Genomic DNA, 17882 nt, shown 5'->3' with positions numbered 1-17882 from the left:
CCTCCCCCCTTCCTCCACCCACTTCCCAGTCTGCCATCCTGACACCAACTGTCCATCCTAATATATGTAGTCTATTGTCTATATGCGTACCTTGTATTTGTTGCACAGCAATGAAATCGATAGGGTGTGTTCGGCCCTTCGATTAAAAACATGCGCATATTGGGCACGCACGTATTCGAAACCAATGTTGTGTATATATAAACACGCACTAATGTTGCAAAGTGAACCAACTCCTCCCCCTCCCTCCACCCACTTCCCGGTCTGCCATCCTGACACCAACTGTCCATCCTAATATATGTAGAATATTGTCTCTATGTGTCCTTTCTTAATGTTGCCAAGTGAACCAACTCCTCCCCCCTCCCTCCACCCATTTCCCGATCTGCCATCCTGACACCAACTGTCCATCCTAATATATGTAGACTATTGTCTCTATGCGTCTATTGTAGTTGTTGTGCAGCAACCCAATCGATAGGGTCTGTTCGTCCTTTAGATTAAAAACATGCGCGTGTTTGACACGCGCGTATTCTAATCCAACGTTGTGTATTTATAAACACGAGCTTAATCTAATCCAACGTTGTGTCAAAATTTCAAATCAATCGGTGTAGAACTTTCGTAGATTTAAGATTTTTATCAAACGCACATTGACATTTTTATGTGTCTGTTTGTGCTTTCGATTAAAAATACGCGCGTATTTGACACGCGCGTATTCGAATCCAACTTTGTGTATATAAAAACACTTGCGTATTCGAATGCATCGTGTGTCAACATTTCAAAGCAATTGGTGAAGAACTTTCGGAAATTTGAGATTTTGAACAAACCACCAGTTACAATTTTATTTATATAGAAGATTATATATATATATAACGTGAATAGAGTCTACCTTTGAGGATTTGCACATAGTGCAGTGGTGGAAGACATACGCCTCCCTCGAAAATTTATAAAGATTTTTCTAATACAATATATGCTTTGGAGATGGTACTTGGTGTTCACTTCATGGTCTTCATACACATTTAAGAACTGTCAAATCAACCACAGTAACATCTTTGGCCAACTCCTGCTAAAGAACAGCTGCTACAATGGCTCTAGTTAGCTGCTCAATGCATTCTGAATTAATAGCTGAAATAGAGATACACTGCACATGCAGTACTTTGAAAGCAATGTTAGACATACCATACTTGTCATCCTTAGTCCTTGACATAAAAATCTCACACCAGTAAATACTTAAAGAAGCCGAAATGTGAAAAAAATGTAAATATTGAAGAAAGGTTTTACTACATTAATGGACACAGATCTCTCTGACTGCACAGTCCTTATTCAGCGAGATAGACAGTTAGTTACATACCTCAGTGAAAACTACTCATAGCGGAGGCACCCTCTTAAGCATGTATTATTGAGAAAGCCCTTACCTTATGTTTATTATTTATAACCGATTTAACATAAATGCATTGAAGTAATGTAACTGGTGAAAATTACTAAACCTACATGTACTCTAAGTGCTGTAACTGATACAAATTACTAAACCTAAATACATTTCTATTACAAGCTTGCCAGCTTATTGGGCACATGCCTACAATGGTAAACTGAACAAATTTGATTTTGACTTGAAGGAAATAACAAAATATATTACCATTTTTTAGAGAAAACTCACTTCATATGTGGGAGGGTGGTAATTTGGAAATTATCTGCCTACCAGATTTTCTGGCAAATTGAGTGACAATTACTTTTTTGCCTGTGTGGAAAAAAATATAAATGACTCCGTAACTGACATATTGTTTTGGTATTATGTATGAAAATGTGGTATTCAGATTGTACGCTTAGTTGTCAGCAGCTTTAGTAGGTCCCAAGATGCGGAGTGAGACTGTGTTTTCATTGATAATGAGCATTATGTGGCATAATATTTTAGGTTTCGTTCTAATTCTCCTGGTGTGTTCCACAAGTAAAGCAATGAGAGCTAAATCTCTACGAATATTGAGATAATATGACATTAGTCATTCGATTAGTTGTACATCACAGATTAGAGAACAATTGCATACCTTGCATTGTAAGCACCAGAATCTGCATTTTCACTGCCACGTTTCTCAACACTTCTGTGCTTAATTTCCTGAAAGAGTTAGAAATATACTCAAATGTTAAACTTTTTAAAGAAACTTCTTGACAACCAAATATAGAATTTAAAAAATAGTACCAATAAATTCAGATGCTTCCATTCTAATAGCAGTGTTATCAGGCTAGAACACATAGATAGCAAAGTATTTAGATAGTCTCTTTTTTGTATCAAACTTGAAAAACAAGTCAGACGCTACTGCACCAAAATGATAGTGTTTTACTTCCAACTGGTACAAATACCAGCCAATACATGTTGCTACTTGCACCAGAGATCAAAATGGAACTGGTCATTGCTTCAGCAAAAAAGCACGCAATTAAATATTCTTTAAAGTGATTGGAAGGAGGTTGACGGAGAAAATAATCAATCTGTAATTCTAGTTTTCCTCAAAACTTTCAGTTCTCCACCTCTGAGTGGGATACCATGAATAATTAATTAGAACAGAAACTTGCTTTAAACGGAAATAATGTTACACAGCCTAACTAAAAAGAAATTATCCCTTAGTGTCTGTAGAACAGCAATTATAATTTATAACAGAAAAAACATTGTCTGGATGTAAAAAAAACTTTGAATACTTTTAATTTCAAAAGAACACAGACTGGTAGGAAGAAGCTTCAGTAAAGAGAAATATGAAAACGTGCACTGATGGGAAAGGCTGACACAGCACTACAGAATGCAGAATGGTAACACTCAGAATCAGGTTTTTTACCTGCAAGATATAAGATCCCTATTACTATTTTAGAATACGCTCTTCTAGCTATGACAAGAGGAAGGTGAGCTGATTATACATTTAATCTTGATATAAATAAAGGAAAATAAAAAGTGCAGGTAAGCAACTCTTCCTATTGGATTTGAATTATTATATAAAAAAGACCCTCTATAGAACAGACAGTTCAACCCCTAGGACGAGTTGGCCATGGAAATTCAAGAGATAAAAAGGTAACAAATGACACATAAATCAGTTAAATAAGTTCCTATATAAGAAAAGTTTGAAGAGTTTGGATCAAATACGACTGATCAACATTTGGCCACTCTATGACATATATAATGAGCACTTTTCCGAAGACTAAAGTAAAGACCATTTGGAAGGACTCCAACAGTTACCTATACCAGACTGCTGATGTACTAAATGCAAAACAGGAATTGTAGAAGATAATGGAAAGAAAAAAAATTATTACAATCATAAATCTAACAGTATAGCAAATCTCAAATGGTTTCAATATTTTAACTTATATGTGTTTGACAAGAAATATTTTAAAGACTCAGGTCACACTGACAGTGTTCGGTTAACTACTTGCTGGAAGACGGTAATTAGAAAGTAAAAAATAATGATCATGATTCTACTGTTCTAGGTTTTCAGCGAGGGTCATAGCTAGGAACAAGAGTTGAGAATTAGACTTCGTCGGGGATGGGTATTTATACTATTGTGTATTCCATTCTATTTTCTTTTATCTATAATGATGACATTGTCCTGATGAATTTTAATACCTATTTCTGCTTTCTAACTGTGATTATAAATAAAGGATTTTTTTTTTTAAAAAGAACATGATTCTGTGAGACATACTAATATTTTTCAATAATAGGCCCTGAAAAAACAAAGTATAATAGGAGGGTTAAAAGAACATGGTGTCGAATGTTGCACACCCAAGAGGCTGACAAAACGGCTAGAACAAAGTAGAATCTATTCTGAAAAGCAATAACAAATGTCAGCCATGCCAAAGATGACAATTAAGTATAAAAAAATGATGGGTGGAATGCTTAAATAAATCTCATCCACTAGTAAATCCTTGGGCCGCATCCCGACTTATCAATATATTGCACACCATGCCACTCAGTTTGGACCTAGCTATATGCAAATCAGTCTTGACCCGGCTCCAATAGGGACAGTTCAGCCCGAACTGCCAAGCCAGGCCCTCCATGAACCAGAACAAAGGCAACCCAGGACCGGTTTCGCCTTAGTTGGAGCTTGGCCATGGGATGCCTGTGTTACGGTGTAGGGAAGACTGATTTGCAGATGGCTGGTCTAGACTGAGGTGGTATGGTTTGCAAAATAACCAGAGATTAGGATGCGACCCAAGTAATTATCAGTGGCTGAGATTAATCCAGGCATTTTATCCATTGTTTTTTTGCATACTTTGATTTGTCACCCTTTCTGCATTTATTATTTATTAATTTGTGAGTTTTATATAGTGCTAGCTAGAACTACATTTCTGCTTTACATGTTTTGTGAATAAGTTTACTTGAACTAAATGCAAGGATTTGTGTGGCTCATAAACCGAGAACAAAGGAGTAAAAAAAATCATACACCATTAAGGTAGCCAAAAACAGTCAAGTACGTCTATACCATTACAGCATTTTGGCAACATGGATAGTGACAGAATGGAGACTAGTGAGTCAAGGTGACCAAATTGAGGGATCCTGTCGCTGGTGGTTGGATCTTTCGGAAACGCAGCTCAATTACAGAGCGTGTTGAAGTAGTAGTTAAGGGGAAGAGATTGGGGTCTAATTTGAAGCCAGAAAAGGAGGGCTTGCAGTGTAGGTCCTTAGGTAGTGAGTTAAAAATCCTAGGAGCATTCCCTGAGAAAGAGCGCGCCTGCAATTATTTTTTCTTCAACTTTGGAGGTATGAGAAGTGAGTTCAAGCTTCTCAGTGCCCAGCCTCTTCCTGCTCTCGATAGTTTGGCTTCTAGGGGGTTTTTTGTATAAAGGGCTTTGTGAATGATACAAGCTGTCTTGAAGGTGCATTTCCATTCAATGGGGAGCCAATGTACATAACAGCCACACACACGTTATGTACAACTCGAGATAGGCTAATCCCTTCTGTTCCTATTTCACTCTGTAACCATGAGGGTGTTCACGGTCGAAGAGTTGCCTGATCTGAAACATTTTTAAAAACTGTAATGGCATTGGGTATAACAAGAACACCCAACTAAACCAAATTCTGTGAGCGCTACCAAAGCATTAAGCAGATCATAAACATGAGTAAAAGATCTCCAATCCAAAGTAAGAGACAGGGGATCAGAACTGGGATAAGGAAGAGTATGACTCAGTGTAGCCAGGATTTCAACAAACAAATGTTTTGTTTTGTAAAAGAGCCTCATGCCGTCCTTTCACTTTAATGGCGGCTGTGGTTGACTATTTATTGGAAAGTCCTCTGTGACGCTTCACGAGTCCAAGAGAAAATGGCATTATCAGTGATAGTCACAAAATATGACTTATTATATTGTACAAGTAGAGTGATTGTGTCTTACTTATTATCGCAAGCTTTAATCCCATAGGCAATATATAGCAGACAAATTGACGGGATGGCCCATTGGGACCAAGGGTATCGCTCTTAGGCTCAGTGAGAGTTAGCCAGCAGTTTTATCTGTGGTGCGTGGTTGGAGGTCTTTTATTAAACATGGTAAGATGGGCATTTCTTCTAAGTGTGTAATAAGAATGGCACTGGATGCGTGCAGTTTATGCAATTCGATCAATATTTTAGTATTGCAAGTTCACAGATTCTGTGACACAATTTTAAATTATGCTTGGTGGAGATTTGGTGGGTGTATTAGTTGAATTAGAGTCTAGGTACACTCTGGTGGAAGAAGAAATATTGGGAAATAAACTAAGTTAGTCTTATATGGGGTTATCCGAAGCAGATATGTGGCCTTCGCAATATGCTACAAAGTCATAAAACCAGTTGTGACAGTCCAAATGAGAATTGGTTTTCAGAAAAAATATCAATAGAGAAAGTGTATGTAATGAAGAACTGGTGTTGCCTGTTAGAGTAGAGGCACAAGAAAGAACAAGCATTTGCTTCTTGCATTTTGCAAAGTTAGAGCTGTTGGCGTTAACAATGACTATGTTTTTTACTTTTGCTTTTTATTCCAATGGCATTGGCACTACCCAAATATAATTACTCAACTGCAAATACACAAACAAAAGTAAAAAAACTTGTCATTTTCAAAGCCGACAGCTCTAACTTTAACAAATGCGAGACCTATCAATTTGCAAATGTTTCTCTAACTAGCCAAGTTCCAGAGTGCAGTGCCATATGTGGCCAAAAGAGGTCCCATTGGACATATGGTACTGCACCCTGCAACAGGTCTACGTAAAGTAGCATTTGCAATGCAATAGGTCTCGCGTTTGCATTGGTATAAGAAAGCATAAGTAAAAAAGATTTTCATTTTTAACACAAACAGCTCTAACTTTAACAAATGCAAGACCTATTGCATTGCAAATGCTTGTTTTAATAGGTCTTCAAGAGGGGGCTGTAATCTGAAAAAACTGTGAACACCTGTAGTACCCTATGAACACTAAGAAGGATCATATTAAGTCTTGCCTGATACTGCGTATACTTGGTCGCTGCAAGTCTATTTTTTGTTTAAAAAGAAAAGAAACTTTAAAGGGGATTAGAGCCCACCTGTTACTTACCATTGGTAGGCTTAAAGGTCACCCTCATTTCCCTGCATTTCATTGGTCAGCCTGTCCCGGACAGAATTCCTGTTTGTGTGTTTTCCTCATTGATGGAGCATTGACTAAGTACTAATTAAGTAATTTATTGTTTTTTCACCACTTCTCTCTGTTGGATTGAGGTCGTTTCAGCTGTCATCATTTTCCTGTTGTCGGTGTTGTTGCTTGTTGGGTCCCTCTTCCTTGCTCCTGTGTGTCATCTCTTGCAATTCAAGCACAAAATGACGCAGTTGTTCACTGCAGTCATCTCTTGACTCTCCTTTTATAATCTCATATCCACAGGTCTTGTCAAAAGCCTCCACAAAATGCAGAGCAATGCCACACTCAGCTCATATTTATCCTACAAAAGTACTGTCCCTGAGGCGCTAGGTGGCCGCACTCTGGAATTTGACTTATCGGGACATGAAGGTCAGACACCCACCTGAATACAAACTATAGTGAGCAGTGTTTGCACATATGGGACCCAACCTTCTAGAACCTGTCACAGCCCGTCACACTGTGGAACAGAAGTGTTACCTTTATGTAGGCCAAGACCCATCTGAAGGATACCCGACTCTCACCTAGGTTTGCCAGTTGCTGCAACCCAGCGAGGCAGTAGAGGTCTTCATTGGACGTTCCCTTAGAACCTTACAACAAACACGATATTGGCACACCATTTTAGCAAACAAGCGTATTACAATTGTGTAAGCGCTACTCTTTTTCCGCAACCCTTGAGTGCTCCAAGGTGGGTATGTTACAGAGCAACAGACCACAAATAGATACAGAAGAACCGACCTTAAGCTACCTATGCTGTGTTTCACAGGACAACCCATGAGGCATGTATGAAAAACACCTTCATTTTGTACATCTGTACGGAATATACTGTCCCCGCCGCTGATGTCTTAATCATCGGATTATGCTGGCTTCTGGAACTTTCCGCTTCACTCTCCACTGTCCTACCTACCACCGCACCCTACGCACCACCAAACTACCCACCAGCACTCCACCCACTCCCACCGTACCCAACACCACTACCCTAGACACCACTGTGCCCACCACCTGCCTACTCTCAAACACTGTAACGATTGCCCGAACTATCACTCTACCAACACAACCACCCTAGTCATCCTGCCACCACCACACGCCCCACTGCCCTACCCAGCACCCAACCCTACCACCATAATTACTACTCTATCCTATCAACTGAGCCACCACCCTACCCTAAACACCAGATCCCCTCCACTACCCACTACTACCACGCTAACCACCCTTACCCCACAACACTACGTAAGCACCCTAACACCACCCTAACCCCCACACGACCACCCACTGGCCTAAACACCTTTCTCCCCACCCTCACCACCACCTCCCTGCTCACCACGCTAAACACTACCACCCTAACCACCATGCGCCACCCTTCACTACCAGCACCGCACCTACCCTACCACTCAAACTAACACCCTAACAACTTCACCCTACGCTTTCCACCTTGTCCATCTCTCGACCACCAACACGACCCCTAACTCCCACCACCACTACCCCATTACGTACCCCCTAACTCCCACCACCGCTACCCCACCATGAACACCTTAACTTACCACCACCACTCTACCCAACCACACTTCCGCTACTCTGCCACATCCAACCATCACTAACACCATACCACCACCCTATCAACTACCCTCCTACTACCACCACCCTACTATCACCACCATACCCCCACCCTACAAAACACCCTAACCACCAACACACCCAACTCCATACACATGGCTCTATTACTGTTCTTCCACTGCTCAGATTCAGCTACTTAAAAAAATAACTTTCTTCCTCCTTTGTCCTTACTTTAGTTTTCACCACTGATAAACAATATGCGGCACAGAAGCATTTGTATCGTACTTAAACCAGTACGTTTCACAGGAGATTAAAACAATATTTTTATAAAACAAACAGAATAAAAATATTGCAGAACATTTATACAGAATCGCTTTGAGCTTCTATGGTCATACACCATAGGCAAAGGCAAGATCTATTCGTTCTGCCAAAGCTTCTTTTTTGTAATGGCTTGGCGTCTAAGGCTGCAACGTTTTCCCTTAATGGTCTGATATGTCCATTCCATAAGCGATCGCCCAAGGATTTAACTTGGTGCATAGCAAATCTGCGCCAGGAGGTGAGGATTAGGCAAACTCTTTCTTCCTTTTTTAAGTCGAGCGTAGCGATGAACTTTTGTTGGCGTGTTAGGAGGAATGTGAGACAGCGTTCAGGCACGAGCCTCGCTGTCTCAGATTCCTCCTCGAGGGCGCGCACTGCGCTGTGCCCATCTCCTGCCTCGGAAGCACCACACACGCATGCGCATTCACAGAGACACACAAGCGCCCATGCACGCACCCATACAACAGAGAACACATCCCCGCCGTCGCATACACACACACACACACACACACACACACTGCATACACACACGCATACACAGAGACACACACACAAGCACGCACGCACCCATACATACAGAGAACCCACCCCCGCCGTCGCATACACACACGCGCGCGCACACACACACACACAGCCACAACACATGCGCACCAAGACCCCCGCCGCCGCACCAGACCAGCCCCACTCACCAGGTTCTTCGTTCGTGTCCCTCGGCAGCCATCCGGTCATTCTGGGCAACAGGCGGGTGCCGCGCTGAGACGCAGTCACGCAAATCTTCCGGCGGGCACGGGAGCGCGAGGTAGACTCTCGTCTGCTTCCTGAATTTGTCTGGCCCCGCCCCCGTCCCAACAAAGGTTGCCTGGCTTCCTGTTGAAGCCGGGCTGCGGCGTTTCATTATTTTTAATTATGCCTATAAAGCGGACGCCCTTTCAAGATCGGGACAACAACAGTAACTTCAGAAACACAAATGAATTATGAAGCAGTGGGTAAATAATGGTCATCTTAAATACCTAGATGTTGAATCCGCCTCATTTAAAGAGGGATTATTTCCATTCTTTTGCTGCTAAATTAGAGAAAGGTGAAATTGTTGCAAATTGTCTTCTGCAAGATCTTTTGTCGTCAAGTCGAATTCGGCAGTGGAGTGGAAGCTCTGTCCATACTTTTGATTAGCGTGTGTCATCCATTATGGTAAACGCTGGCTCCCCCCTCCTCCCTATATCCCGCGTGCTGTGCCACAGGTACCGCAGTGTCACAAACGCAGCAAAACACCAGCTGGGGCAACAAAAACATGATACCAGCACCAATTGAATTACGGCGGCACAATATTTGCAAACGCTCCATTGCAGGCCGAAAGCGCTTCATCTGCACCCCCCACATCAACACGCCACCACAACTGCAGGCACATGGGGGCACAGCTATGCACAGCATGACGGACGGCCGACACTTCCGTAGGTGCGCTTCGAGCTGCATGAACATCAAACTGGCCTGCCCCAGCCATTAAGCCCGCTGATCACCGCTCACTGCAACTCCTGTGCCAGAACCCCAATGCCCTCGCGACTGACCTGATGGTGTCACCGTGGAGCCACCCCCCCCAACCGCCGGCATCCCTGCAAGAGCATCCCCAAGGACGGAGCAGTCCACAGCCAGGTACCAGGCGTCATCCCCCAAATTCTCCTTCTCCCCACTGTGAACCAAAGGGGGAAGCCTGCATGCACCCCCGTGCACGCCTCCTCCGCATTACTGGATCAGCGCCTCTGCCCCCCATGACACATAAGCATAAAATGAAAAACAAATAACAGATTGAGTATGGACTTGGGATACTCCCCCCTCATTCAATTCCTGGCTTCGCAGTAGTGGCATATTCTCACATGCATAGGAAAGGACTGGCTTTGTTTGCACACCGCAAACCAGCATGAGATAAAAGCATTCTCCACGCGCACTAGTGCTCACTCTGTATCAGTTGAACTAGAAGGCCGTGCACTGCGCCCATTGCATTCTGTCCTCAGTCCGACATTTCCGATTCAATTTGCTGTGACTGCCAACCAGAGGAGAGCTTTACACAAGTGGACACATGACCACAGGGCAATGGACTCAAGCCAACAAACTGTATGAGGTCGGCCAGTGATCTCGCGCCGGCGAGGATTAGGTGTGACCTGACCACTGAGTACACTCCTAATTCCCGACCGAAAAGTGATCAGTGAACAACTCACTCTTAATATTGAGCCCACTTTTATTATTGAACTCGCCCCTGATCCCAAACTCTTCTAACTATAGCACATAAATAATCTTGTTTTATGAGTGCTCAAGTTCATCGTGTTTTGTGGCTTGGAGATAACACACGCACAAATCTAGTCAGGCGCAAATGCTATTTCAAAGTGTTTGTATATTGAAGTCAAATCGTTTTCCATCAACAAGCACATTTTCAATGTCACTTCACATTGTGACATGAATGGCAACGAACAGCTGTGTTAAGAGATATATTGTTTACATTAAGAGATATGTTGTGTGCAACTACTGATTACAGAATATGCAGCCCTTCATGTGTGCGCGTCTGAGCGCAGACACACATTTATAGCATATCTAGTTTTAAAAACCACCATATTTTTCGTATTTTACACTGGCAGTGAGCTGCTCTTCAAGCAGGGGCCATTGACACTGTCCCCAGCCCTTACAGTGTATCTGAAATGACAACATGGAATTTTTTACTTTTACTAGAAGGCACCACAGTTTTCAACTTTTTCGAGTGGCAGTGAGTTGCACGTCAAGCAGGCTTTGCTATTCCGCTAATACTGCCCCAGCCCTTCCAGACTTTCCAACTCACAATCCACCTACACATAATACCAGTACACTCAAAATCACATAATTACTATCCATATAATGCCACTGCACACTATGGGCCAGATGTAGGTAAATGAGATTTACCGATTTTTAATTACCGAATTTTACCGATTCGGTAATTAAAAATCGGTAAATCTGAGGGGTGGATATGTAGGAACATCCAGATGTTCCTTTTACCGAATCGGTAAATATCTGTATTTACCGATTTGGTAAATACCGACCGGTAATGCCCCATTCATTCCTATGGGCTTTGAAGCCCATAGGAATGAATGGGGCATTACCGGTCGGTATTTACCGAATCGGTAAATACCGATTCTGACAAGGGTGCAGGGGGTGTCACTTTGACACCCTCTAGCACCCCCAAAAAAGGTTCGGGGGCCATGTGGCAGGCATACCTGCCCTAAGGGCAGGTCTGCCTGTCATATGGCACAGGTGTGCATGCACACATGTGCATGCACACCAGAATCGGTATTTTACCATCAAATAGTATTTGATGGTAAAATACCGATTCTGTAATGCTTGTGGGACTCAGAAGAGTCCCACCTACATATCAATTTTACCGAATCGGAAAAAATACTGATTCGGTATTTTACAGAATCGGTAAATTTACCGATCGGTAAATTTACCGATTCTGTAAAATACAGGGCCCTACATCTCAAATTGCATTTACCGGTCGGTAACGGCCGAATTCGGCCGTTACCGACCGGTAAATGCCTACCTACATCTGGCCCTATGTCACATAATTCCACTACACACATCCACTCCACACCACACATTTACCCGTCACACAATTCTACAACTAACTAACAATTCCAACCCAACCTACATAATTTCATACTACATACTTGTACAGGGACACAACCACATCACTCGGGACACCACCACATCACTCGGGGGCACCACCACATCACTCGGGGACACCACCACATCACTCGGGGACACCACCACATCACTTAGGGGCCCCACCACATCACTCAGGGGCACCACTCTGGGGCACCACCACATCACTCGGGGACACCACCACATCACTCGGGGACACCACCACATCACTCGGGGACACCACCACATCACTCGGGGACACCACCACATCACGTGGGGGCACCACCACATCACTCGGGGGCACCACCACATCACTCGGGGACACAACCACATCACTCGGGGACACCACCACATCACTCGGGGACACCACCACATCACTCGGGGGCGCAACCACATCACTCGGGGACACCACCACATCACTCGGGGGCACCACCACATCACTCAGGGGCACACCACATCACTTAGGAACCCCACCACATCACTCAGGAACACCACCACATCACTCAGGGGCACCACTCTGGGGCACCACCCCATCACTCAGGGACACCACCACATCACTCGGGGACACCACCACATCACTCGGGGACACCACCACATCACTCAGGTACACAACCACATCACTCAGGTACACCACCACATCACTCAGGTACACCACCACATCACTCAGGTACACCACCACATCACTCAGGGACACCACCACATCACTCTGGGACACCACCACATCACTCAGGGGCACCACCACATCACTCAGGGACACCACCACATCACTCGGGGACACCACCACATCACTCGGGGACACCACCACATCACTCGGGGAGACCATCACATCACTCGGGGACACCACCACATCACTCGGGGAGACCATCACATCACTCGGGGACACCACCCCATCACTCGGGGACACCACCACATCACTCGGGGACACCACCACATCACTCGGGGACACCATCACATCACTCTGGGAAACCACCACATCACTCAGGGGCTAAATTAGAGAAAGGTGAAATTGTTGCAAATTGTCTTCTGCAAGATCTTTTGTCGTCAAGTCGAATTCGGCAGTGGAGTGGAAGCTCTGTCCATACTTTTGATTAGCGTGTGTCATCCATTATGGTAAACGCTGGCTCCCCCTCCTCCCTATATCCCCGTGCTGTGCCACAGGTACCGCAGTGTCACAAACGCAGCAAAACACCAGCTGGGGCAACAAAAACATGATACCAGCACCAATTGAATTACGGCGGCACCCTATTTGCAAACGCTCCATTGCAGGCCGAAAGCGCTTCATCTGCACCCCCCACATCAACACGCCACCACAACTGCAGGCACATGGGGGCAGAGCTCTGCACAGCATGACGGACGGCCGACACTTCCGTAGGTGCGCTTCGAGCTGCATGAACATCAAACTTGGCCTGCCCCAGCCATTAAGCCCGCTGATCACCGCTCACCGCAACTCCTGTGGCAGAACCCCAATGCCCTCGCGACTGACCTGATGGTGTCACCGTGGAGCCACCCCCCCAACCGCCGGCATCCCTGCAAGAGCATCCCCAAGGACGGAGCAGTCCACAGCCAGGTACCAGGCGTCATCCCCCAAATTCTCCTTCTCCCCACTGTGAACCAAAGGGGGAGCCTGCATGCACCCCCGTGCACGCCTCCTCCGCATTACTGGATCAGCGCCTCTGCCCCCCATGACACATAAGCATAAAATGAAAAACAAATAACAGATTGAGTATGGCCTTGGGATACTCCCCCCTCATTCAATTCCTGGCTTCGCAGTAGTGGCATAATCTCACATGCATAGGAAAGGACTGGCTTTGTTTGCACACCGCAAACCAGCATGAGATAAAAGCATTCTCCACGCGCACTAGTGCTCACTCTGTATCAGTTGAACTAGAAGGCCGTGCACTGCGCCCATTGCATTCTGTCCTCAGTCCGACATTTCCGATTCAATTTGCTGTGACTGCCAACCAGAGGAGAGCTTTACACAAGTGGACACATGACCACAGGGCAATGGACTCAAGCCAACAAACTGTATGAGGTCGGCCAGTGATCTCGCGCCGGCGAGGATTAGGTGTGACCTGACCACTGAGTACACTCCTAATTCCTGACCGAAAAGTGATCAGTGAACAACTCACTCTTAATATTGAGCCCACTTTTATTATTGAACTCGCCCCTGATCCCAAACTCTTCTAACTATAGCACATAAATAATCTTGTTTTATGAGTGCTCAAGTTCATCGTGTTTTGTGGCTTGGAGATAACACACGCACAAATCTAGTCAGGCGCAAATGCTATTTCAAAGTGTTTGTATATTGAAGTCAAATCGTTTTCCATCAACAAGCACATTTTCAATGTCACTTCACATTGTGACATGAATGGCAATGAACAGCTGTGTTACGAGATATATTGTTTACATTAAGAGATATATTGTGTGCAACTACTGATTACAGAATATGCAGCCCTTCATGTGTGCGCGTCTGAGCGCAGACACACATTTATAGCATATCTAGTTTTAAAAACCACCATATTTTTCGTATTTTACACTGGAAGCGAGCTGCTCTTCAAGCAGGGGCCATTGACACTGTCCCCAGCCCTTACAGTGTATCTGAAATGTCAACATGGAATTTTTTACTTTTACTAGAAGGCACCACAGTTTTCAACTTTTTCGAGTGGCAGTGAGTTGCACGTCAAGCAGGCTTTGCTATTCCGCTAATACTGCCCCAGCCCTTCCAGACTTTCCAACTCACAATCCACCTACACATAATACCAGTACACTCAAAATCACATAATTACTATCCATATAATGCCACTGCACACTATGTCACATAATTCCACTACACACATCCACTCCACACCACACATTTACCCGTCACACAATTCCAACCCAACCTACATAATTTCATACTACATACTTGTACAGGGACACCACCACATCACTCGGGGACACAACCACATCACTCGGGGACACCACCACATCACTCGGGGGCACCACCACATCACTCGGGGACACCACCACATCACTCGGGGACACCACCACATCACTCGGGGACACCACCACATCACTTAGGGGCACCACCACATCACTCAGGGGCCCCACCACATCACTCAGGGGCACCACTCTGGGGCACCACCACATCACTCGGGGACACCACCACATCACTCAGGGACACCACCACATCACTCGGGGACACCACCACATCACTTGGGGGCACCACCACATCACTCGGGGGCACCACCACATCACTCGGGGACACCACCACATCACTCGGGGACACAACCACATCACTCGGGGACACCACCACATCACTCGGGGACACCACCACATCACTCGGGGGCACAACCACATCACTCGGGGACACCACCACATCACTCGGGGGCACCACCACATCACTCAGGGGCACACCACATCACTTAGGAACACCACCACATCACTCAGGAACACCACCACATCACTCGGGGACACCACCACATCACTCGGGGACACCACCACATCACTAGGGGACACCACCACATCACTAGGGGACACCACCACATCACTCGGGGACACCATCACATCACTCTGGGACACCACCACATCACTCAGGGGCACACCACATCACTTAGGAACACCACCACATCACTCAGGAACACCACCACATCACTCAGGGGCACCACCACATCACTCAGGGGCACCACCACATCACTCAGGGGCACCACTCTGGGGCACCACCACATCACTCGAGGACACCACCACATCACTCGGGGACACCACCACATCACTCGGGGACACCACCACATCACTCAGGTACACGACCACATCACTCAGGTACACCACCACATCACTCTGGGACACCACCACATCACTCTGGGACACCACCACATCACTCAGGGGCACCACCACATCACTCAGGGGCACCACTCTGGGGCACCACCACATCACTCGGGGACACCACCACATCACTCGGGGAGACCATCACATCACTCAGGAACACCACCACATCACTCTGGGACACCACCACATCACTCGGGGACACCACCACATCACTCGGGGACACCACCACATCACTCGGGGACACCACCACATCACTCGGGGACACCATCACATCACTCTGGGACACCACCACATCACTCTGGGACACCACCACATCACTCTGGGACACCACCACATCACTCAGCCCAACCACATCATCACTCTGCTCCACAACAGCACTGTCCTTGCTTGCTACCAACAAGCATTGCCATAGCCAATAGGACTTGCATTAGGAAAGTGTAAGCTATTGGCTTTGTGAATAACAATGCTATTAATTTATATATTTTCAAAGCCAACACATATTGAAAAAAATGTTTCATTTACAATACCAATAGCTCACACTTTCCTAATGCGAGACCTATTGCATTGCAAATGCTTGTTTTTACAGCAGCCATTTTAGAGCTTAAACTTTGACAAAACTTAATTTCCCAAGAACCACAGGGAAAAATAAAGTGCAACAATAAAACAGAGTCCACCAATCAGGAGCCAACAGTCCCATTAACTAATCTTGTCCCTCGTCAGAATCCCTCTTTCTTTGCTGCTGCAGCCATGAGAGTTTAATCAGGGGCGGCTCTAGGCTCATGGCGGCCCTGGGCAGGGAGCGTAGGTAGGATGCCACCGGAGGAACGCAGGCGCGGAGGCCAGTGGAGAGTGGGGGAGGGAGGGGTCCGGCTGTTTGGAAGTGGACAGAGCCGGAGGCCGCCATATCGCTGCCAGGGGCCGAAACGCAAATATGTATCCATCCTCAAAGGATTATTATATTAAGGATATATATTGGTGTAGCGGCCCCTGGGGTTTGGTGGCCCTGTGCAGGTGCACAGCTTGCACATGCCTAAAGCCGCCCCTGGTTTAAGTCTGGAGTTCGCTCCTCCTTTTTCTTTGTGTATTACTGGTGTTATACACGTTTCTAATAATGTTTTTTCCTGTACTGTTCTGTGCCTGGTAAATGAAGCTTCTGCTTCGCTCTGAAGGCCGCATGAACGCTGTATCGTCACTTTGCGGCCATCCTTGTGCCGGGGGTTGGAGTGCGCGGCGTGCGGACAACCACTGGAGGGAGCACCTACCTTGCTGAAGCTACCTCAGAGAGAGAGGCGGGCGGAGTGCACATCAGCTACGGCCTGCAGCCGAGCACCACCACCCATGTTTTTCTGTCAGTTCCGCGGCTAGCCTGGAGCATTTACACCCCGCTGGGTAGGACCGCAGCGATAACGCTGCGTGACAGTAGACACGCCCAGGTTTGGTTGTTCAGCCCGTTTTATATAAAGGTTGACATTATGCCAATTATCTTAACATCATCACAATAGGTCTGGGGTTTTCCCTGAAGTAGAGGCCTATCTCTGCCGGTTAGTGATAGGCTGCAAACCAACCTTCCTCATCCCTTGGGGAGTCCGTACTTTCTGGGCTCCGTCCAGTGATGCTTCTCTCTATCTCACCTGGTGGGTGGCCACCCTCTCTCTTTACCCTCCTTCCTATTATCTAAACCTGCCCCATGGAGGAGGAGGATTACTATGAGGAGGAGGACGTCCAGTACTACCCTATTACAGATGATTTCTGTAACGCGGTGGACACCTGTATAGTAAGGGCAGTTTCTGAAGCAGTGCCCCCCCTTGAGAAGCAGCTCATAGAGCTGGCTCAAAGACGCCTTCCACCCCTCCCTCAGAGGGAAGACCTTCCCGGGCCTTCAGCCCCCAAACCTCAGGAGCGGGCCACTTCTAATCCTCCCCGAGTACCCCCGCAAGCATGCCCACCCGGAAGGG

General features: G+C 45.8%; 1 protein-coding gene across 1 annotated transcript in view; it reads right to left on the bottom strand.

The window, feature by feature from the left end:
• DYNC2I1 (dynein 2 intermediate chain 1) overlaps nucleotides 1-17882 on the bottom strand; it is a 476503-nt gene that overhangs the window by 333202 nt on the left and 125419 nt on the right. The window contains exon 6 of the mRNA XM_086941505.1: nucleotides 2034-2101. Within this exon, the coding sequence (XP_086797631.1) occupies nucleotides 2034-2101 (68 nt within the window). The remainder of the gene's footprint in view (nucleotides 1-2033; nucleotides 2102-17882) is intronic.

The sequence above is a fragment of the Lissotriton vulgaris genome, chromosome 10 (genome assembly GCF_964263255.1).
Source record: "Lissotriton vulgaris chromosome 10, aLisVul1.2, whole genome shotgun sequence".
Classification (NCBI taxonomy): domain Eukaryota; kingdom Metazoa; phylum Chordata; class Amphibia; order Caudata; family Salamandridae; genus Lissotriton; species Lissotriton vulgaris.
Note: the sequence above shows the minus strand (reverse complement) of the source record. Positions and strands in the feature narration are given on the sequence as shown.